We start from the raw sequence: 21,792 nt of genomic DNA, 5'->3' as shown, positions 1-21,792 counted from the left end.
ACACATATTACCGCTATATAGTAACTGACCAAATCCTGTCTATCAAGACCGATATTACCAATAAACCAGTATACAGGAGGGAAATAGTATCACCATACATATTACCGCTATACTGTTACTGACCAAATCCTGTATACTGAGACCAATATTACCAGTATACAAGGGGGAAATATTACCGCAACACCACAACCATTGCTACCATATTGTTACTGACCAAATCTGGTATACTAAGACCAATGAACACCGCACCAGATTACAAGTAACAAATAATACCCCCACATACTGACTAACACCACCACATACTGACTAACACCACCACATACTGACTAACAGCACCACATACTGACTAACACCACCGCTGCTACTGAATAAAATCCTCTGAACAAAAGATCAATATCCCCTCATACAGTCATATAGAGGTAGCCCCAGCTCTACACCATATACATTACAGTGCACATAGATTTAGTGACTCACAGGGGACGTCTTCTCTGATCGGAGTTCTTCCCTTTTCATCTTCTTCTCCATCCGTCCTGGGCCATTATGAGAACTTCTCCGAGCCACGAATCCACAGAATCTGCCAGAGAAATATATTAGGCTCCTCGCTCTGTCACCATCCTCATCTCTCTACACACTGCACATCTGTATTGGCCTCTTTACACCTTCTCTTAGTGGTTAGCCCTGACTATTTGTAGCGTGTATATATATATATATATATATATATATATATATATATATATATATATATATATATATGTATATTATATAGTGTACACACCTTGTAGATGGCCCCTTGTTCAGTTCTCCATAGTAGAGATCCCCCTCTGTGTAATCCACTTACAGTAGATGACAACCTCTGTGCATTCCCTATATCAGGGGTAGGGAAGCTCGGCTCTCCAGCTGTTGCAAAACTACAACTCCCATCATGCCTGGACAGCCACAGCTAAAGCTGTAGTTTTGCAACAGCTGGAGAGCCAAGGTTCCCTATTCCTGCCCTATAGTATATAGCCCCCTCTGTGTAGTCCCCTTATAGATGACCCCTCTGTGTAGTCCACTAAAGTAGATGCCCCTCTCTGTGCATGCCCTATTGTATACACACCGCACCCAGTATAGTTACCCTTATACATTGTTGTCCCCCTCTGTGTAGTGCCCTTTATAGATGCCTCCTCAGTGTTGTCCTCCTTATAAATTGCCCCCAACCAGTGTCCCTTATAGATGGCTCCCTGTGTTATCCCCCTTATAACTGGCCCGCTTGTGTTATCCATCCCCCCATATAGATAGCCCCCTTATGTTGTCCATCCCTACCCCCCATATAGCCCCTTATGTTGTCTATTCCCCCGTATAGCCCCCTTAGGTTGTCCTTGCCCCATACAGCCCCTTATGTTGTCCTCCCCCTGTATACAGCCCCTTATGTTGTCCTCCCCCTGTATATAGCCCCCCTATGTTGTCCTTCCCAGTATACAGCCCCCCTTATGTTGTCCTTCCCAGTATACAGCCCCCCTTTATGTTGTCCTCCCCCTGTATACAGACCTCCTTATGTTGTCCTCCCCTGTATACAGACCCCTTTCTGTTGTCCTCCCCCTGTATACAGACCCCCTTCTGTTGTCCTCCCCCTGTATACAGACCCCCTTATGTTGTCCTCCCCCTGTATACAGACCCCCTTCTGTTGTCCTCCCCCTGTATACAGACCCCTTTCTGTTGTCCTCCCCCTGTATACAGACCCCCTTATGTTGTCCTCCCCCTGTATACAGACCCCCTTCTGTTGTCCTCCCCCTGTATACAGACCCCCTTCTGTTGTCCTCCCCCTGTATACAGACCCCTTTCTGTTGTCCTCCCCCTGTATACAGACCCCTTTCTGTTGTCCTCCCCTGTATACAGACCCCTTTCTGTTGTCCCCCCCCTGTATACAGACCTCCTTCTGTTGTCCTCCCCCTGTATACAGACCCCCTTATGTTGTCCTCCCCCTGTATACAGACCTCCTTCTGTTGTCCTCCCCCTGTATACAGACCTCCTTCTGTTGTCCTCCCCCTGTATACAGACCCCTTTCTGTTGTCCTCCCCCTGTATACAGACCCCTTTCTGTTGTCCTCCCCCTGTATACAGACCCCCTTCTGTTGTCCTCCCCCTGTATACAGACCCCTTTCTGTTGTCCTCCCCCTGTATACAGCCCCCCTTATGTTGTCCTCCCCCTGTATACAGACCTCCTTCTGTTGTCCTCCCCCTGTATACAGACCCCTTTCTGTTGTCCTCCCCCTGTATACAGACCCCTTTCTGTTGTCCTCCCCCTGTATACAGACCCCTTTCTGTTGTCCTCCCCCTGTATACAGACCCCCTTCTGTTGTCCTCCCCCTGTATACAGACCCCTTTCTGTTGTCCTCCCCCTGTATACAGCCCCCCTTATGTTGTCCTCCCCTGTATACAGACCCCCTTCTGTTGTCCTCCCCTGTATACAGACCCCCTTCTGTTGTCCTCCCCCTGTATACAGACCCCCTTATGTTGTCCTCCCCCTGTATACAGACCCCCTTCTGTTGTCCTCCCCCTGTATACAGCCCCCTTATGTTGTCCTCCCCCTGTATACAGACCCCCTTATGTTGTCCTCCCCCTGTATACAGCCCCCTTATGTTGTCCTCCCCCTGTATACAGACCTCCTTCTGTTGTCCTCCCCCTGTATACAGACCCCTTTCTGTTGTCCTCCCCCTGTATACAGACCCCTTTCTGTTGTCCTCCCCCTGTATACAGACCCCCTTCTGTTGTCCTCCCCCTGTATACAGACCCCTTTCTGTTGTCCTCCCCCTGTATACAGCCCCCCTTATGTTGTCCTCCCCCTGTATACAGACCCCCTTCTGTTGTCCTCCCCCTGTATACAGACCCCCTTCTGTTGTCCTCCCCCTGTATACAGCCCCCTTATGTTGTCCTCCCCCTGTATACAGACCCCCTTATGTTGTCCTCCCCCTGTATACAGACCCCCCTTATCTTGCCCCCTCTGATAAAAATAAAAAAAACACAAGACAACTCACCTAACCACACGATCCCCCGTCGGACGCCGGCCTCCTCCAGATCAGCAGCTCCGATGTGAAGTCCCGGCAGCGCCATCACTGAGCTTAGTGTGCGCCGCGGCGGCTGGGACTTCCGGTATGCGCTCCATGAACCGGAAGTCCTAGCCGCCGCGGCGCACACTGAGGTCAGTGATGGCGCTGCCGGGACTTCGCAACGGAGCTTGCGACACTCTTGTGATCGCAAGCAAATCTCTGCTTGCGGTCACAAGAGTGATTGACAGGGCGGGAAGCCTACGGCTTCCCGCCCTGTCAATCAGAACACTTCCTTACATTTAACTGGAAGCGATTGTTGCGATCGCTTCCAGTTAAAAAGGGAGGTGCGGCCCCCGGCCCCCCTAGGACCAGGGGGCCCACTCCAGCTCGGGGCCCACCGGGGGTTTCCCCGGCCCCCCGGTGGCCCAGTCCGAGCCTGGATAGGCTGTATTCTCAGTGATGGATAGGCTGTATTCTCAGTGATGGATAGGCTGTATTCTCAGTGATGTCACCGCTGATCTCTAGTGATGGATAGGCTGTATTCTCAGTGATGTCACCGCTGATCTCTAGTGATGGATAGGCTGTATTCTCAGTGATGTCACTGATCTCTAGTGATGGATAGGCTGTATTCTCAGTGATGTCACCGGTGATCTCTAGTGATGGATAGGCTGTATTCTCAGTGATGTCACTGATCTCTAGTGATGGATAGGCTGTATTCTCAGTGATGTTACTGCTGATCTCTAGCGATGGATAGGCTGTATTCTCAGTGATGTCACCGCTGATCTCTAGTGATGGATAGGCTGTATTCTCAGTGATGTCACCGGTGATCTCTAGTGATGGATAGGCTGTATTCTCAGTGATGTCACCGGTGATCTCTAGTGATGGATAGGCTGTATTCTCAGTGATGTCACTGCTGATCTCTAGTGATGGATAGGCTGTATTCTCAGTGATGTCACTGCTGATCTCTAGTGATGGATAGGCTGTATTCTCAGTGATGTCACCGCTGATCTCCAGTGATGGATAGGCTGTATTCTCAGTGATGTCACCGCTGATCTCTAGTGATGGATAGGCTGTATTCTCAGTGATGTCACTGCTGATCTCTAGTGATGGATAGGCTGTATTCTCAGTGATGTCACTGATCTCTAGTGATGGATAGGCTGTATTCTCAGTGATGTCACTGATCTCTAGTGATGGATAGGCTGTATTCTCAGCAGGGGCGTAGCTAGGGGTTCAGTCTAGGGGGGGCGAGCAAGTCTGAGTGGGCCCCCAACCGACTAAGTTACCCATAGGGAACCTCAGCAGAAGACACTGCTTTCCAAATAATAAAGGAAATATTTAACTACATTACTCATAGAGAACAGGGACTGAGAGCAGTGTAAAAGGCTTTCTACTTTTCACATATATGGCCATGTAAAATTTAAAGGGGTTATGCAAGATAAAAGAACCATAGCTGCTTTGTTGGGTGACCTCCATCATACTGAGTATTAGATGCTGGGAAAGCTGGGTGACCCCATTATACTGAGTACAAGATGCTGGAAATGACCAACATCATAAGGGGTGTAGTAGTGAGGTATAGTGGATAAGGGGTGTAGTAGTGAGGTATAGTGGATAAGGGGTGTAGTAGTGAGGTATGGTGGATAAGGGGTGTAGTAGTGAGGTATAGTGGATAAGGGGTGTAGTAGTGAGGTATGGTGGATAAGGGGTGTAGTAGTGAGGTATAGTGGATAAGGGGTGTAGTAGTGAGGTATAGTGGATAAGGGGTGTAGTAGTAGTATAGGTAGATATGAGGGGTGTAGTAGTGGAGGTGTAGTGGGTGAGGGGTGTAGTAGTGGAGGTATAGTGGATGAGGGGTGTAGTAGTGAGGTATAGTGGATGAGGGGTGTAGTAGTGAAGGTATAGTGGATAAGGGTGTAGTAGTGGATGAGGGGTGTAGTAGTGGAGGTATAGTGGATAAGGGGTGTAGTAGTGAAGGTATAGTGGATAAGGGGTGTAGTAGTGGATGAGGGGTGTAGTAGTGGAGGTATAGTGGATAAGGGGTGTAGTAGTGAGGTATAGTGGATAAGGGGTGTAGTAGTGGATGAGGGGTGTAGTAGTGGAGGTATAGTGGATAAGGGGTGTAGTAGTGAGGTATAGTGGATAAGGGGTGTAGTAGTAGTAGTATAGGTAGATATGAGGGGTGTAGTAGTGGAGGTGTAGTGGATGAGGGGTGTAGTAGTGGAGGTATAGTGGATGAGGGGTGTAGTAGTGAAGGTATAGTGGATAAGGGGTGTAGTAGTGGATGAGGGGTGTAGTAGTGGAGGTATAGTGGATAAGGGGTGTAGTAGTGAGGTATAGTGGATAAGGGGTGTAGTAGTGAGGTATAGTGGATAAGGGGTGTAGTAGTGAGGTATAGTGGATAAGGGGTGTAGTAGTGGATGAGGGGTGTAGTAGTGGAGGTATAGTGGATAAAGGGTGTAGTAGTGAGGTATAGTGGATAAGGGGTGTAGTAGTGAGGTATAGTGGATAAGGGGTGTAGTAGTGAGGTATAGTGGATAAGGGGTGTAGTAGTAGTAGTATAGGTAGATATGAGGGGTGTAGTAGTGGAGGTGTAGTGGATGAGGGGTGTAGTAGTGAGGTATAGTGGATAAGGGGTGTAGTAGTGAGGTATAGTGGATAAGGGGTGTAGTAGTGAGGTATAGTGGATAAGGGTGTAGTAGTGGATGAGGGGTGTAGTAGTGGAGGTATAGTGGATAAGGGGTGTAGTAGTGAGGTATAGTGGATAAGGGGTGTAGTAGTGGAGGTGTAGTGGATGAGGGGTGTAGTAGTGGAGGTATAGTGGATAAGGGGTGTAGTAGTGAGGTATAGTGGATAAGGGGTGTAGTAGTGGAGGTGTAGTGGATGAGGGGTGTAGTAGTGGAGGTGTAGTGGATAAGGGGTGTAGTAGTGAGGTATAGTGGATAAGGGGTGTAGTAGTGAGGTATAGTGGATAAGGGGTGTAGTAGTGAGGTATAGTGGATGAGGGGTGTAGTAGTGAGGTATAGTGGATAAGGGGTGTAGTAGTGAGGTATAGTGGATGAGGGGTGTAGTAGTGAGGTATAGTGGATAAGGGGTGTAGTAGTGAGGTATAGTGGATAAGGGGTGTAGTAGTGAGGTATAGTGGATGAGGGGTGTAGTAGTGAGGTATAGTGGATAAGGGGTGTAGTAGTGAGGTATAGTGGATGAGGGGTGTAGTAGTGAGGTATAGTGGATAAGGGGTGTAGTAGTGAGGTATAGTGGATAAGGGGTGTAGTAGTGAGGTGTAGTGGATGAGGGGTGTAGTAGTGGAGGTATAGTGGATAAGGGGTGTAGTAGTGGAGGTGTAGTGGATGAGGGGTGTAGTAGTGGAGGTGTAGTGGATGAGGGGTGTAGTAGTGAGGTATAGTGGATAAGGGGTGTAGTAGTGGAGGTGTAGTGGATGAGGGGTGTAGTAGTGGAGGTGTAGTGGATGAGGGGTGTAGTAGTGAGGTATAGTGGATAAGGGGTGTAGTAGTGAGGTGTAGTGGATGAGGGGTGTAGTAGTGGAGGTGTAGTGGATGAGGGGTGTAGTAGTGAGGTATAGTGGATAAGGGGTGTAGTAGTATAGGTAGATATGGGGGGTTTAGTAGTGGAGGGGACAGGGCACACACCTTCCAGTCAGCTCTAATGTGTGTCGGCTCTCTGCATAAGTGAAAGTGAAAGTAAGGGATTGTGCTGTGCAGCCGTCCCCTAGTGAGGCAAAGGGCCCTATTCCACTGGACGATTATCGTTCAGATTATCGTTAAATCGTTCGAATCTAAACGATAATCGTTCGGTTGAAATGCAGTTAACGATTAACGACCGAACGAGAAATCGTTGATCGCTTTAAAAGACCTGGACCTATTTTTATCGTTGCTCGTTCGCAAATCGTTCGCGTTGAATAAGACATCGTTCGGTCGTTCGCAATAGATACGAATGCAATAGCGAATAAATAGCGAAGAAAAAACGATCGCAATTACGATCATAAGTAACGATTAGCTTTCAATGGAAATGAGTGAACGTTTTCAGGTCTTTCGCAATAGTGGTCGTTTGAGATCGTTAATCGTTAATGATATGCAAACGATAATCGTTTGGTGGAATAGGGCCTAAAGAGTCTGCTGCCTGAGGCAGAAAGCTCATTCTATCTCATGGCAGAAGCTGCAGTTACCAAGTGGACACATGGCAGACCCTCTTCTTACCACCCGCCCGCCATTTTTTCTACTAATACAGAAGGTATACACACCCCAAGCTGCATCCCCCCAGTAGCCTGTAACTCCAAATTAGGTCCCCGTCATTTTGCCAGACCAGCACATCACACCCCACACCTCCTCTCCCCCCAGAAAAAGAAAGGACGCCATAATTACCTGCAACGCAGTACTGTCACAGCCAGCCTCAGGAGTCAGCTCACTCCCTGAGTCTCTGCTCTCTGTGTGTGACTCAAGTGCAGGGGGAAGGTAGCGGCCTCTTGTGGCTGGAGGCGGAATTGCTCTGCCTCCGGCCACAGGAGTGATTACATGGCATAATCTCTGGAGATCACAGTGGGCCCCTGCCAGAGTGGGCCCGGGGGCGGCCGCCCACCCTGCCCCCTATCAAATATCGCTACTGATTCTCAGTGATGTCACCGCTGATCTCTAGTGATGGATAGGCTGTATTCTCAGTGATGTCACCGCTGATCTCTAGTGATGGATAGGCTGTATTCTCAGTGATGTCACTGATCTCTAGCGATGGATAGGCTGTATTCTCAGTGATGTCACTGATCTCTAGTGATGGATAGGCTGTATTCTCAGTGATGTCACTGATCTCTAGTGATGGATAGGCTGTATTCTCAGTGATGTCACTGATCTCTAGTGATGGATAGGCTGTATTCTCAGTGATGTCACAGCTGATCTCTAGTGATGGATAGGCTGTATTCTCAGTGATGTCACTGATCTCTAGCGATGGATAGGCTGTATTCTCAGTGATGTCACTGATCTCTAGCGATGGATAGGCTGTATTCTCAGTGATGTCACCGCTGATCTCTAGTGATGGATAGGCTGTATTCTCAGTGATGTCACTGATCTCTAGTGATGGATAGGCTGTATTCTCAGTGATGTCACCGCTGATCTCTAGTGATGTCACTGATCTCTAGTGATGGATAGGCTGTATTCTCAGTGATGTCACTGATCTCTAGTGATGGATAGGCTGTATTCTCAGTGATGTCACCGCTGATCTCTAGTGATGGATAGGCTGTATTCTCACTGATGTCACTGCTGATCTCTAGTAATGGATAGGCTGTATTCTCAGTGATGTCACTGCTGATCTCTAGTGATGGATAGGCTGTATTCTCAGTGATGTCACCGCTGATCTCTAGTGATGGATAGGCTGTATTCTCAGTGATGTCACCGCTGATCTCTAGTGATGGATAGGCTGTATTCTCAGTGATGTCACTGATCTCTAGTGATGGATAGGCTGTATTCTCAGTGATGTCACTGATCTTTAGTGATGGATAGGCTGTATTCTCAGTGATGTCACTGATCTCTAGTGATGGATAGGCTGTATTCTCAGTGATGTCACCGCTGATCTCTAGTGATGGATAGGCTGTATTCTCAGTGATGGATAGGCTGTATTCTCAGTGATGGATAGGCTGTATTCTCAGTGATGGATAGGCTGTATTCTCAGTGATGGATAGGCTGTATTCTTAGTGATGGATAGGCTGTATTCTTAGTGATGGATAGGCTGTATTCTTAGTGATGGATAGGCTGTATTCTCAGTGATGGATAGGCTGTATTCTCAGTGATCGATAGGCTGTATTCTCAGTGATGGATAGGCTGTATTCTCAGTGATGTCACCGCTGATCTCTAGTGATGGATAGGCTGTATTCTCAGTGATGTCACTGATCTCTAGCGATGGATAGGCTGTATTCTCAGTGATGTCACCGCTGATCTCTAGTGATGGATAGGCTGTATTCTCAGTGATGGATAGGCTGTATTCTCAGTGATGGATAGGCTGTATTCTCAGTGATGGATAGGCTGTATTCTTAGTGATGGATAGGCTGTATTCTTAGTGATGGATAGGCTGTATTCTTAGTGATGGATAGGCTGTATTCTCAGTGATGGATAGGCTGTATTCTCAGTGATCGATAGGCTGTATTCTCAGTGATGGATAGGCTGTATTCTCAGTGATGTCACCGCTGATCTCTAGTGATGGATAGGCTGTATTCTTAGTGATGGATAGGCTGTATTCTCAGTGATGGATAGGCTGTATTCTCAATGATGTCACTGATCTCTAGTGATGGATAGGCTGTATTCTCAGTGATGTCACTGCTGATCTCTAGTGATGGATAGGCTGTATTCTCAGTGATGGATAGGCTGTATTCTTAGTGATGGATAGGCTGTATTCTCAGTGATGGATAGGCTGTATTCTCAGTGATGGATAGGCTGTATTCTCAGTGATGGATAGGCTGTATTCTCAGTAATGGATAGGCTGTATTCTCAGTGATGGATAGGCTGTATTCTCAGTGATGGATAGGCTGTATTCTCAGGACAATGTCTCTCCGTTTTCCCCTATAGATTGGAGCCCCTGGAGGTAGCAGGACTCACACCACATCTCCTATCACCATTATTCTAGGACTATGATAGCAGCAGAATGTTGGCCCGTAAGAGTATCATTCCTGAGGAATATGTTTTGGCCAGAATTGCTGCAGAAAATCTACAAAAACCGCGAATCCGCGACCGTCTGAAGAAAGCCCGATTTGTGGCAAAGAATGGAGCGTGCAACGTGGCTCACAAAAATATCCGGGAACAAGGCCGGTTCCTACAAGATGTCTTCACCACCCTGGTGGACCTGAAGTGGCGGCACACGCTGGTGATCTTCACCATGTCCTTCCTGTGCAGCTGGCTGCTGTTCGCCATGATGTGGTGGCTGGTCGCCTTCGCTCACGGAGACATGGACGTCCGAGAGAATATCATCAGCCGGGAGCCATGTGTGGCCAACGTCAAGTGAGTAGAGGGAGGCACGGAGTCACCTGACCACATCTACAGGACTCAATGACCAGATCCATCTCTGCTGATTGTCTCTTGCTTTGTCCCTATGACAACACTTCTTGTCTGTGCTGTGGTACCTCAAGCCATTATAGAACACAAGTGATTTATTTACTTAGATAACAGTAATAGCCGCAGCTCCTTCCTTTAATAGCAAGAGCCTTACAGGGTAGAAGCGGTCTCCTCTCTGTAGAGCGGCTCCTGTAGCAGGCTGTCTCCTCTCTGTAGCTCCTGTAGCGGGCTGTCTCCTCTCTGTATAGCGGCTCCTGTAGCGGGCTGTCTCCTCTCTGTAGAGCGGCTCCTGTAGCAGGCTGTCTCCTCTCTGTAGAGCGGCTCCTGTAGCAGGCTGTCTCCTCTCTGTATAGCGGCTCCTGTAGCAGGCTGTCTCCTCTCTGTAGAGCAGCTCCTGTAGCGGGCTGTCTCCTCTCTGTAGAGCGGCTCCTGAAGCAGGCTGTCTCCTCTCTGTACAGCGGCTCCTGTAGCGGGCAGTCTCCTCTCTGTAGAGCGGCTCCTGTAGCAGGCTGTCTCCTCTCTGTAGAGTGGCTCCTGTAGCAGGCTGTCTCCTCTCTGTAGAGCAGCTCCTGTAGCGGGCTGTCTCCTCTCTGTAGAGCGGCTCCTGAAGCAGGCTGTCTCCTCTCTGTATAGCGGCTCCTGTAGCGGGCTGTCTCCTCTCTGTATAGCGGCTCCTGTAGCGGGCTGTCTCCTCTCTGTAGAGCGGCTCCTGTAGCGGGCTGTCTCCTCTCTGTAGAGCAGCTCCTGTAGCGGGCTGTCTCCTCTCTGTAGAGCGGCTCCTGAAGCAGGCTGTCTCCTCTCTGTACAGCGGCTCCTGTAGCGGGCTGTCTCCTCTCTGTAGAGCGGCTCCTGTAGCAGGCTGTCTCCTCTCTGTAGAGCGGCTCCTGTAGCAGGCTGTCTCCTCTCTGTAGAGTGGCTCCTGTAGCAGGCTGTCTCCTCTCTGTAGAGCAGCTCCTGTAGCGGGCTGTCTCCTCTCTGTAGAGCGGCTCCTGAAGCAGGCTGTCTCCTCTCTGTACAGCGGCTCCTGTAGCGGGCAGTCTCCTCTCTGTATAGCGGCTCCTGTAGCGGGCTGTCTCCTCTCTGTAGCTCCTGTAGCAGGCTGTCTCCTCTCTGTATAGCGGCTCCTGTAGCAGGCTGTCTTCTCTCTGTAGAGCGGCTCCTGTAGCAGGCTGTCTCCTCTCTGTAGAGCGGCTCCTGTAGCGGGCTGTCTCCTCTCTGTAGAGCGGCTCCTGTAGCGGGCTGTCTCCTCTCTGTAGAGCGGCTCCTGTAGCGGGCTGTCTCCTCTCTGTAGAGCGGCTCCTGTAGCGGGCTGTCTCCTCTCTGTAGCTCCTGAAGCAGGCTGTCTCCTCTCTGTAGAGCGGCTCCTGTAGCGGGCTGTCTCCTCTCTGTAGCTCCTGTAGCAGGCTGTCTCCTCTCTGTAGAGCGGCTCCTGTAGCGGGCTGTCTCCTCTCTGTAGAGCGGCTCCTGTAGCGGGCTGTCTCCTCTCTGTAGAGCGGCTCCTGTAGCGGGCTGTCTCCTCTCTGTAGCTCCTGTAGCAGGCTGTCTCCTCTCTGTAGAGCGGCTCCTGTAGCGGGCTGTCTCCTCTCTGTAGCTCCTGTAGCAGGCTGTCTCCTCTCTGTAGAGCGGCTCCTGTAGCAGGCTGTCTCCTCTCTGTATAGTAGCTCCTGTAGCGGGCTGTCTCCTCTCCGTAGAGCGGCTTCTGTAGCAAACTGTCTCCTCTCTGTAGAGCGGCTCCTGTAGCAGGCTGTCTCCTCTCTGTACAGCGGCTCCTGTAGCGGGCTGTCTCCTCTCTGTATAGCGGCTCCTGTAGCGGGCTGTCTCCTCTCTGTAGCTCCTGTAGCAGGCTGTCTCCTCTCTGTAGAGCGGCTTCTGTAGCAGGCTGTCTCCTCTCTGTAGAGCGGCTCCTGTAGCGGGCTGTCTCCTCTCTGTAGCTCCTGTAGCAGGCTGTCTCCTCTCTGTAGAGCGGCTTCTGTAGCAGGCTGTCTCCTCTCTGTAGAGCGGCTCCTGTAGCGGGCTGTCTCCTCTCTGTATAGCGGCTCCTGTAGCAGGCTGTCTCCTCTCTGTACAGCGGCTCCTGTAGCGGGCTGTCTCCTCTCTGTAGAGCGGCTCCTGTAGCAGGCTGTCTCCTCTCTCTGTAGAGCGGCTCCTGTAGCAGGCTGTCTCCTCTCTGTACAGCGGCTCCTGTAGCGGGCTGTCTCCTCTCTGTAGCTCCTGTAGCAGGCTGTCTCCTCTCTGTAGAGCGGCTCCTGTAGCAGGCTGTCTCCTCTGTGTAGAGCGGCTCCTGTAGCGGGCTGTCTCCTCTCTGTAGCTCCTGTAGCAGGCTGTCTCCTCTCTGTAGAGCGGCTCCTGTAGCAGGCTGTCTCCTCTCTGTAGCTCCTGTAGCAGGCTGTCTCCTCTCTGTATAGCGGCTCCTGTAGCGGGCTGTCTCCTCTCTCTGTAGAGCGGCTCCTGTAGCGGGCTGTCTCCTCTCTGTAGAGCGGCTCCTGTAGCAGGCTGTCTCCTCTCTGTGTAGCGGCTCCTGTAGCAGGGTGTCTCCTCTCTTTAGCTCCTGTAGCAGGGTGTCTCCCCTCTGTAGAGCGGCTCCTGTAGCGGGCTGTCTCCTCTCTGTAGAGCGGCTCCTGTAGCAGGTTGTGTCCTCTCTGTAGAGCGGCTCCTGTAGCGGGCTGTCTCCTCTCTGTAGAGCGGCTCCTGTAGTGGGCTGTGTCCTCTCTGTAGAGCGGCTCCTGTAGCAGGGTGTCTCCTCTCTGTAGCTCCTGTAGCAGGCTGTCTCCTCTCTGTAGAGCGGCTCCTGTAGCGGGCTGTCTCCTCTCTGTAGAGCGGCTCCTGTAGCAGGCTGTCTCCTCTCTGTAGCTCCTGTAGCAGGCTGTCTCCTCTCTGTAGCTCCTGTAGCAGGCTGTCTCCTCTCTGTAGCTCCAGTAGCGGGCTGTCTCCTCTCTGTAGCTCCTGTAGCGGGCTGTCTCCTCTCTGTATAGCGGCTCCTGTAGCGGGCTGTCTCCTCTCTGTAGCTCCTGTAGCAGGGTGTCTCCTCTCTGTAGCTCCTGTAGCAGGCTGTCTCCTCTCTGTATAGCGGCTCCTGTAGCGGGCTGTCTCCTCTCTTTAAAGCGGCTCCTGTAGCAGGCTGTCTCCTCTCTGCAGAGCGGCTCCTGTAGCGGGCTGTCTCCTCTCTGCAGAGCGGCTCCTGTAGCGGGCTGTCTCCTCTCTGTAGAGCGGCTCCTGTAGCGGGCTTTCTCCTCTCTGTAGAGCGGCTCCTGTAGCAGACTGTCTCCTCTCTGTAGAGCGGCTTCTGTAGCGGGCTGTCTCCTCTCTGTAGAGCGGCTCCTGTAGTAAGCTGTCTCCTCTCTGTAGAGCGGCTCCTGTAGCGGGCTGTCTCCTCTCTGTAGAGCGGCTCCTGTAGCAGGCTGTCTCCTCTCTGTAGAGCGGCTCCTGTAGCGGGCTGTCTCCTCTCTGTAGCTCCTGTAGCAGGCTGTCTCCCTTCTGTAGAGCGGCTCCTGTAGCAGGCTGTCTCCCCTCTGTAGAGCTGCTCCTGTAGCGGGCTGTCTCCCCTCTGTATAGTAGCTCCTGTAGCAGGCTGTCTCCTCTCTGTATAGTAGCTCCTGTAGCGGGCTGTCTCCTCTCTGTAGAGCGGCTCCTGTAGCAGGCTGTCTCCTCTCTGTATAGTAGCTCCTGTAGCGGGCTGTCTCCTCTCTGTAGAGCGGCTTCTGTAGCGGGCTGTCTCCTCTCTGTATAGCGGCTCCTGTAGCGGGCTGTCTCCTTTCTGTACAGCGGCTCCTGCAGCGGGCAGTCTCCTCTCTGTATAGCGGCTCCTGTAGCGGGCTGTCTCCTCTCTGTAGCTCCTGTAGCAGGCTGTCTCCTCTCTGTAGCTCCTGTAGCGGGCTGTCTCCTCTATGTGTAGCGGCTCCTGTAGCAGGGTGTCTCCTCTCTTTAGCTCCTGTAGCAGGGTGTCTCCTCTCTGTAGAGCGGCTCCTGTAGCGGGCTGTCTCCTCTCTAGAGCTCCTGTAGCGGGCTGTCTCCTCTCTGTGTAGCGGCTCCTGTAGCGGGCTGTCTTCTCTCTGTAGAGCGGCTCCTGTAGCAGGCTGTCTCCTCTCTGTAGAGCGGCTCCTGTAGCAGGCTGTTTCCTCTCTGTAGCTCCTGTAGCAGGCTGTCTCCTCTCTGTAGCTCCTGTAGCAGGCTGTCTCCTCTCTGTAGAGTAGCTCCTGTAGCGGGCTGTCTCCTCTCTGTAGAGCGGCTCTTGTAGCGGGCTGTCTCCTCTCTGTAGCTCCTGTAGCAGGCTGTCTCCTCTCTGTAGCTCCTGTAGCAGGCTGTCTCCTCTCTGTAGCTCCTGTAGCGGGCTGTCTCCTCTCTGTAGAGCGGCTCCTGTAGCAGGCTGTCTCCTCTCTGTAGAACGGCTCCTGTAGCAGGCTGTCTCCTCTCTGTAGAGCGGCTCCTGTAGCGGGCTGTCTCCTCTCTGTAGCTCCTGTAGCAGGCTGTCTCCTCTCTGTAGAGCGGCTCCTGTAGCAGGCTGTCTCCTCTCTGTAGAGCAGCTCCTGTAGCAGGCTGTCTCCTCTCTGTAGAGCGGCTCCTGTATCAGGCTGTCTCCTCTCTGTAGACGGCTCCTGTAGTGGGCTGTCTCCTCTCTGTAGCTCCTGTAGCAGGCTGTCTCCTCTCTGTAGCTCCTGTAGCAGGCTGTCTCCTCTCTGTATAGCGGCTCCTGTAGCAGTCTGTCTCCTCTCTGTAGCGCGGCTCCTGTAGCAGTCTGTCTCCTCTCTGTAGAGCGGCTCCTGTAGCAGGCTGTCTCCTCTCTGTAGCTCCTGTAGCGGGCTGTCTCCTCTCTGTAGAGCGGCTCCTGTAGAAGGCTGTCTCCTCTCTGTAGGGCGGCTCCTGTAGCGGGCTGTCTCCTCTCTGTGTAGAGCGGCTCCTGTAGCGGGCTGTCTAATCTCTGTAGAGCGGCTCCTGTAGCGGGCTGTCTCCTCTCTGTAGAGCGGCTCCTGTAGCGGGCTGTCTCCTCTCTGTAGAGCGGCTCCTGTAGCGGGCTGTCTCCTCTCTGTACAGCGGCTCCTGTAGCGGGCTGTCTCCTCTCTGTGGCTCCTGTAGCGGGCTGTCTCCTCTCTGTACAACGGCTCCTGTAGCAGGCTGTCTCCTCTCTCTGTAGAGCGGCTCCTGTAGCAGGCTGTCTCCTCTCTGTAGCTCCTGTAGCGGGCTGTCTCCTCTCTGTAGAGCGGCTCCTGTAGCGGGCTGTCTCCTCTCTCTGTAGAGCGGCTCCTGTAGCGGGCTGTCTCCTCTCTGTAGCTCGTGAAGCGGGCTGTCTCCTCTCTGTAGAGCGGCTCCTGTAGCGGGCTGTCTCCTCTCTGTAAAGCGGCTCCTGTAGCAGGCTGTCTCCAATCTGTAGAGCTGCTCCTGTAGTGGGCTGTATCCAATCTGTAGAGCGGCTCCTGTAGTGGGCTGTCTCCAATCTGTAGAGCGGCTCCTGTAGCGGGCTGTCTCCAATCTGTAGAGCGGCTCCTGTAGCGGGCTGTCTCCTCTCTGTAGAGCGGGTCCTGTAGCAGGCTGTCTCCTCTCTGCATAGCGGCTCCTGTAGCGGGCTGTCTCCTCTCTGTAGAGCGGCTCCTGTAGCAGGCTGTCTCCTCTTTGTAGAGCGGCTCCTGTAGCGGGCTGTCTCCTCTCTGTAGAGCGGCTCCTGTAGCAGGCTGTCTGCTCTCTGTACAGCGGCTCCTGTAGCAGGCTGTCTCCTTTCTATAGCTTCTGTAGCAGGCTGTCTCCTCTCTGTAGAGCGGCTCCTGTAGCAGGCTGTCTCCTCTCTGTAGCTCCTGTAGCGGGCTGTCTCCTCTCTGTAGAGTGGCTCCTGTAGCAGGCTGTCTCCTCTCTCTGTATAGTAGCTCCTGTAGCAGGCTGTCTCCTCTCTGTATAGCGGCTCCTGTAGCAGGCTGTCTCCTCTCTGTAAAGCGGCTCCTGTAGCAGGCTGTCTCCTCTCTGTATAGCGGCTCCTGTAGCGGGCTGTCTCCTTTCTGTAGAGCGGCTCCTGTAGCAGGCTGTCTCCAATCTGTAGAGCGGCTCCTGTAGAAGGCTGTCTCCTCTCTGTAGAGCGGCTCCTGTAGAAGGCTGTCTCCTCTCTGTAGCTCCTGTAGCAGGCTGTCTCCTCTCTGTAGCAGGCTGTCTCCTCTCTGTAGAGCGGCTTCTGTAGCGGGCTGTCTCCTCTCTGTAGAGCGGCTCCTGTAGCAGGCGGTCTCCTCTCTGTAGAGCGGCTCCTGTAGCAGGCTGTCTCCTCTCTGTACAGCGGCTCCTGTAGCACGCTGTCTTCTCTCTGTAGCTCCTGTAGCAGGCTGTCTCCTCTCTGTAAAGCGGCTCCTGTAGCAGGCTGTCTCCTCTCTGTAGAGCGGCTCCTGTAGCAGGCTGTCTCCAATCTGTAGAGCGGCTCCTGTAGCAGGCTGTCTCCTCTCTGTAGCTCCTGTAGCAGGCTGTCTCCTCTCTGTAGAGCGGCTCCTGTAGCAGGCTAACTCCTCTCTGTAGAGCGGCTCCTGTAGCGGGCTGTCTCCTCTCTGTAGAGTGGCTCCTGTAGCGGGCTGTCTCCTCTCTGTAGAGCGGCTCCTGTAGCGGGCTGTCTCCTCTCTGTAGAGCGGCTCCTGTAGCGGGCTGTCTTCTCTCTGTAGAGCGGCTCCTGTAGCAGGCTGTCTCCTCTCTGTAAAGCGGCTCCTGTAGCAGGCTGTCTCCAATCTGTAGAGCGGCTCCTGTAGCGGGCTGTCTCCTCTCTGTAGAGCGGCTCCTGTAGTGGGCTGTCTCCAATCTGTAGAGCGGCTCCTGTAGCGGGCTGTCTCCTCTCTGTAGAGCGGCTCCTGTAGCAGGCTGTCTCCTCTCTGCAAAGTGGCTCCTGTAGCAGGCTGTCTCCTCTCTGTAGAGCGGCTCCTGTAGCAGGCTGTCTGCTCTCTGTACAGCGGCTCCTGTAGCAGGCTGTCTCCTTTCTGTAGCTCCTGTAGCGGGCTGTCTTCTCTCTGTAGAGCGGCTCCTGTAGCAGGCTGTCTCCTCTCTGTAGAGCGGCTCCTGTAGCGGGCTGTCTCCTCTCTGTACAGCGGCTCCTGTAGCGGGCTGTCTCCTCTCTGTAGAGCGGCTCCTGTAGCAGGCTGTCTCCTCTCTGTAGCTCCTGTAGCGGGCTGTCTCCTCTCTGTAGAGCGGCTCCTGTAGCAGGCTGTCTCCTCTCTGTATAGCGGCTCCTGTAGCGGGCTGTTTCCTCTCTGTAGAGCGGCTCCTGTAGCAGGCTGTCTCCTCTCTGTACAGCGGCTCCTGTAGCGGGCTGTCTCCTCTCTGTAGAGCGGCTCCTGTAGTTGGCTGTCTCCAATCTGTAGAGTGGCTCCTGTAGCGGGCTGTCTCCTCTCTGTAGAGCGGCTCCTGTAGCAGGCTGTCTCCAATCTGTAGAGCGGCTCCTGTACGGGCTGTCTCCTCTCTGTAGAGCGGCTCCTGTAGCAGGCTGTCTCCTCTTTGTAGAGCGGCTCCTGTAGCAGGCTGTCTCCTGTCTGTAGAGCGGCTCCTGTAGCGAGCTGTCTCCTCTCTGTAGAGCGGCTCCTGTAGCAGGCTGTCTCCTCTCTCTGTAGAGCGGGTCCTGTAGCGGGCTGTCTCTTCTGTGTAGCGGCTCCTGTAGCAGGCTGTCTCCTCTCTGTAGAGCGGCTCCTGTAGCGGGCTGTCTCCTCTCTGTAGAGCGGCTCCTGTAGCGGGCTGTCTTCTCTCTGTACAGCGGCTCCTGTAGCGGGATGTCTCCTCTCTGTAGCTCCTGTAGCAGGCTGTCTCCTCTCTGTAGCTCCTGTAGCAGGCTGTCTCCTCTCTGTAGAGCGGCTCCTGTAGTAGGCTGTCTCCTCTCTGTAGCTCCTGTAGCGGGCTGTCTCCTCTCTGTAGAGCGGCTCCTGTAGTAGGCTGTCTCCTCTCTGTAGCTCCTGTAGCGGGCTGTCTCCTCTCTGTAGGACGGCTCCTGTAGCGGGCTGTCTCCTCTCTGTAGCTCCTGTAGCAGGGTGTCTCCTCTCTGTAGAGCGGCTCCTGTAGCGGGCTGTCTCCTCTCTGTAGAGTGGCTCCTGTATCAGGCTGTCTCCTCTCTGTAAAGCGGCTCCAGTAGCAGGCTGTCTCCAATCTGTAGAGTGGCTCCTGTAGCAGGCTGTCTCCTCTCTGTAGAGCGGCTCCTGTAGCGGGCTGTCTCCTCTCTGTAGCTCCTGTAGCAGGCTGTCTCCTCTCTGTAGAGCGGCTCCTGTAGCAGGCTGTCTCCTCTCTGTATAGCGGCTCCTGTAGCAGGCTGTCTCTTCTCTGTAGAGCGGCTCCTGTAGCAGGCTGTCTCTTCTCTGTAGAGCGGCTCCTGTAGCGGGCTGTCTCCTCTCTGTAGAGTGGCTCCTGTAGCAGGCTGTCTCCAATCTGTAGAGCGGCTCCTGTAGCAGGCTGTCTCCTCTCTGTAGAGCGGCTCTTGTAGCAGGCTATCTCCTCTCTGCAGAGCGGCTCCTGTAGCGGGCTGTCTCCTCTCTGTAGCTCCTGTAGCAGGCTGTCTCCTCTCTGTAGCTCCTGTAGCGCGCTGTCTCCTCTCTGTAGAGCGGCTCCTGTAGCAGGCTGTCTGCTCTCTGTACAGCGGCTCCTGTAGCAGGCTGTCTCCTCTCTGTAGCTCCTGTAGCGGGCTGTCTCCTCTCTTTAGGACGGCTCCTGTAGCAGGCTGTCTCCTCTCTGTAGAGCGGCTCCTGTAGCAGGCTGTCTCCTCTCTGTAGCTCCTGTAGCGGGCTGTCTCCTCTCTGTAGGACGGCTCCAGTAGCGGGCTGTCTCCTCTCTGTAGAGCGGCTCCTGTAGCGGGCTGTCTCCTCTGTGTACAGCGGCTCCTGTAGCAGGCTGTCTCCTCTCTGTAGAGAGGCTCCTGTAGCGGGCTGTCTCCTCTTTGTACAGCGGCTCCTGTAGCAGGCTGTCTCCTCTCTGTAGCTCCTGTAGCGGGGTGTCTCCTCTCTGTAGAGCGGCTCCTGTAGCGGGCTGTCTCCTCTGTGTACAGCGGCTCCTGTAGCGGGCTGTCTCCTCTCTGTAGCTCCTGTAGCACGGTGTCTCCTCTCTGTAGAGCGGCTCCTGTAGCGGGCTGTCTCCTCTCTGTAGCTCCTGTAGCGGGCTGTCTCCTCTCTGTGTAGCGGCTCCTGTAGCAGGCTGTCTCCTCTCTGTAGCTCCTGTAGCGTGCTGTCTCCAATCTGTAGAGCGGCTCCTGTAGTGGGCTGTCTCCTCTCTGTAGAGCGGCTCCTGTAGCAGGCTGTCTCCTCTCTGTAGAGCGGCTCCTGTAGCGGGCTGTCTCCTCTGTGTAGAGCAGCTCCTGTAGCGGGCTGTCTCCTCTCTGTAGAGCGGCTCCTGTAGCAGGCTGTCTCCTCTCTGTAGAGCGGCTCTTGTAGCAGGCTGTCTCCTCTCTGTAGCTCCTGTAGCAGGCTGTCTCCTCTCTGTAGCTCCTGTAGCGGGCTGTCTCCTCTCTGTAGAGCGGCTCCTGTAGCAGGTTGTCTCCGCTCTGTAGACCGGCTCCTGTAGCAGACAGTCTCCTCTCTGTAGAGCCGCTCCTGTAGCGGGCTGTCTCCTCTCTGTAGAGCCGCTCCTGTAGCAGGCTGTCTCCACTCTGTAGCTCCTGTAGCGGGCTGTCTCCTCTCTGTAGGTTGGCTCCTGTAGCGGGCTCTCTCCTCTCTGTAGACGGCTCCTGTAGCAGGCTGTCTCCACTCTGTAGCTCCTGTAGCGGGCTGTCTCCTCTCTGTAGGTCGGCACCTGTATCGGGCTGTCTCCTCTCTGTAGCTCCTGTAGCGGGCTGTCTCCTCTCTGTAGCTCCTGTAGCAGGCTGTCTCCTCTCTGTAGCTCCTGTAGCAGGCTGTGTCCTCTCTGTAGGACGGCCCCTGTAGCGGGCTGACTCCCCTCTGTAGCTCCTGTAGCGGGCTCTCTCCTCTCTGTAGACGGCTCCTGTAGCAGGCTGTCTCCACTCTGTAGCTCCTGTAGCGGGCTGTCTCCTCTCTGTAGGTCGGCACCTGTATCGGGCTGTCTCCTCTCTGTAGCTCCTGTAGCGGGCTGTCTCCTCTCTGTAGCTCCTGTAGCAGGCTGTCTCCTCTCTGTAGCTCCTGTAGCAGGCTGTGTCCTCTCTGTAGGACGGCCCCTGTAGCGGGCTGACTCCCCTCTGTAGCTCCTGTAGCGGGCTGTCTCCTCTCTGTAGCTCCTGTAGCAGGCTGTCTCCTCTCTGTAGCTCCTGTAGCAGGCTGTGTCCTCTCTGTAGGACGGCCCCTGTAGCGGGCTGACTCCCCTCTGTAGCTTCTGTAGCAGGCTGTTTCCTCTCTGTAGACGGCTCCTATAGCAGGCTGTCTCCTCTCTGTAGAGCGGCTCCTGTAGCAGGCTGTCTCCTCTCTGTAGCTCCTGTAGCAGGCTGCCTCCTCTCTGTAGACGGCTCCTATAGCAGGCTGTCTCCTCTCTTTAGAACGGCTCCTCTAGCAGGCTGTCTCCTCTCTGTGTAGCGGCTCCTGTAGCAGGCTGTCTCCTCTCTGTACAGCGGCTCCTGTAGCGTGCTGTCTCCTCTCTGTAGAGCGGCTCCTGTAGCAGGGTGTCTCCTCTCTGTAGCTCCTGTAGCAGGCTGTCTCCTCTCTGTAGAGCGGCTCCTGTAGCGGGCTGTCTCCTCTCTGTAGGTCGGCTCCTGTAGCAGGCTGTCTCTTCTCTCTGTAGAGCGGCTCCTGTAGCAGGCTGTCTCCTCTCTGTAGAGCGGCTCTTGTAGCAGGCTGTCTCCTCTCTGTAGCTCCCGTAGCAGGCTGTCTCCTCTCTGTAGAGCGGCTCTTGTAGCAGGCTGTCTCCTCTCTGTAGCTCCTGTAGCGGGCTGTCTCCTCTCTGTAGAGCGGCTCCTGTAGCGGGCTGTCTCCTCTCTGTAGAGCGGCTCCTGTAGCAGGCTGTCTCCTCTCTGTAGGTCGGCTCCTGTAGCGGGCTGTCTCCTCTCTGTAGACGGCTCCTGTAGCAGGCTGTCTCCTCTCTGTAGACGGCTCCTATAGCGGGCTGTCTCCTCTCTGTATAGCGGCTCCTGTAGCGGGCTGTCTCCTCTCTGTGTAGCGGCTCCTGTAGCAGGCTGTCTCCTCTCTGTAGAGCGGCTCCTGTAGCAGGCTGTCTCCTCTCTGTAGCTCCTGTAGCAGGCTGTCTCCTCTCTGTAGTTCCTGTAGCAGACTGTCTCCTCTCTGTAGAGCGGCTCCTGTAGCGGGCTGTCTCCTCTCTCTGTAAAGCGGCTCCTGTAGCAGGCTGTCTCCTCTCTGTAGCTCCTGTAGCAGGCTGTCTCCTCTCTGTAGCTCCTGTAGCAGGCTGTCTCCTCTCTGTAGCTCCTGTAGCAGGCTGTCTCCTCTCTGTAGAGCGGCTCTTGTAGCGGGCTGTCTCCTCTCTGTAGCTCCTGTAGCAGGCTGTTTCCTCTCTGTAGAGCGGCTCCTGTAGCAGGCTGTCTCCTCTCTGTAGCGGCCTATCTCCTCTCTGTAGCTCCTGTAGCAGGCTGTCTCCTCTCTGTAGCGGCCTATCTCCTCTCTGTAGCTCCTGTAGCCGGCTGTCTCCCCTCTGTAGAGCGGCTCCTGTAGTGGGCTGTCTCCTCTCTGTAGCTCCTGTAGCAGGCTGTCTCCTCTCTGTAGCTCCTGTAGCAGGCTGTCTCCTCTCTGTAGAGCGGCTCCTGTAGTGGGCTGTCTCCTCTCTGTAGCTCCTGTAGCAGGCTGTCTCCTCTCTGTAGCTCCTGTAGCAGGCTGTCTCCTCTCTGTATAGCGGCTCCTGTAGCAG

At 53.9% G+C, this 21,792-nt stretch overlaps 1 protein-coding gene across 1 annotated transcript in view; it reads left to right on the top strand.

Moving 5' to 3' along the window:
- The window catches only part of KCNJ8 (potassium inwardly rectifying channel subfamily J member 8), a 29,283-nt gene that overhangs the window by 1,711 nt on the left and 5,780 nt on the right, over positions 1-21,792 (top strand). The window contains exon 2 of the mRNA XM_069963734.1: positions 9,586-10,014. Within this exon, the coding sequence (XP_069819835.1) occupies positions 9,662-10,014 (353 nt within the window). The 5' untranslated portion in view covers positions 9,586-9,661. The remainder of the gene's footprint in view (positions 1-9,585; positions 10,015-21,792) is intronic.

Source organism: Dendropsophus ebraccatus, chromosome 1 (genome assembly GCF_027789765.1).
Source record: "Dendropsophus ebraccatus isolate aDenEbr1 chromosome 1, aDenEbr1.pat, whole genome shotgun sequence".
NCBI classification, from domain to species: Eukaryota; Metazoa; Chordata; class Amphibia; order Anura; family Hylidae; genus Dendropsophus; species Dendropsophus ebraccatus.
The sequence above is the reverse complement of the archived record's forward strand: the minus strand, read 5'-3'. Positions and strand labels throughout refer to the sequence as shown.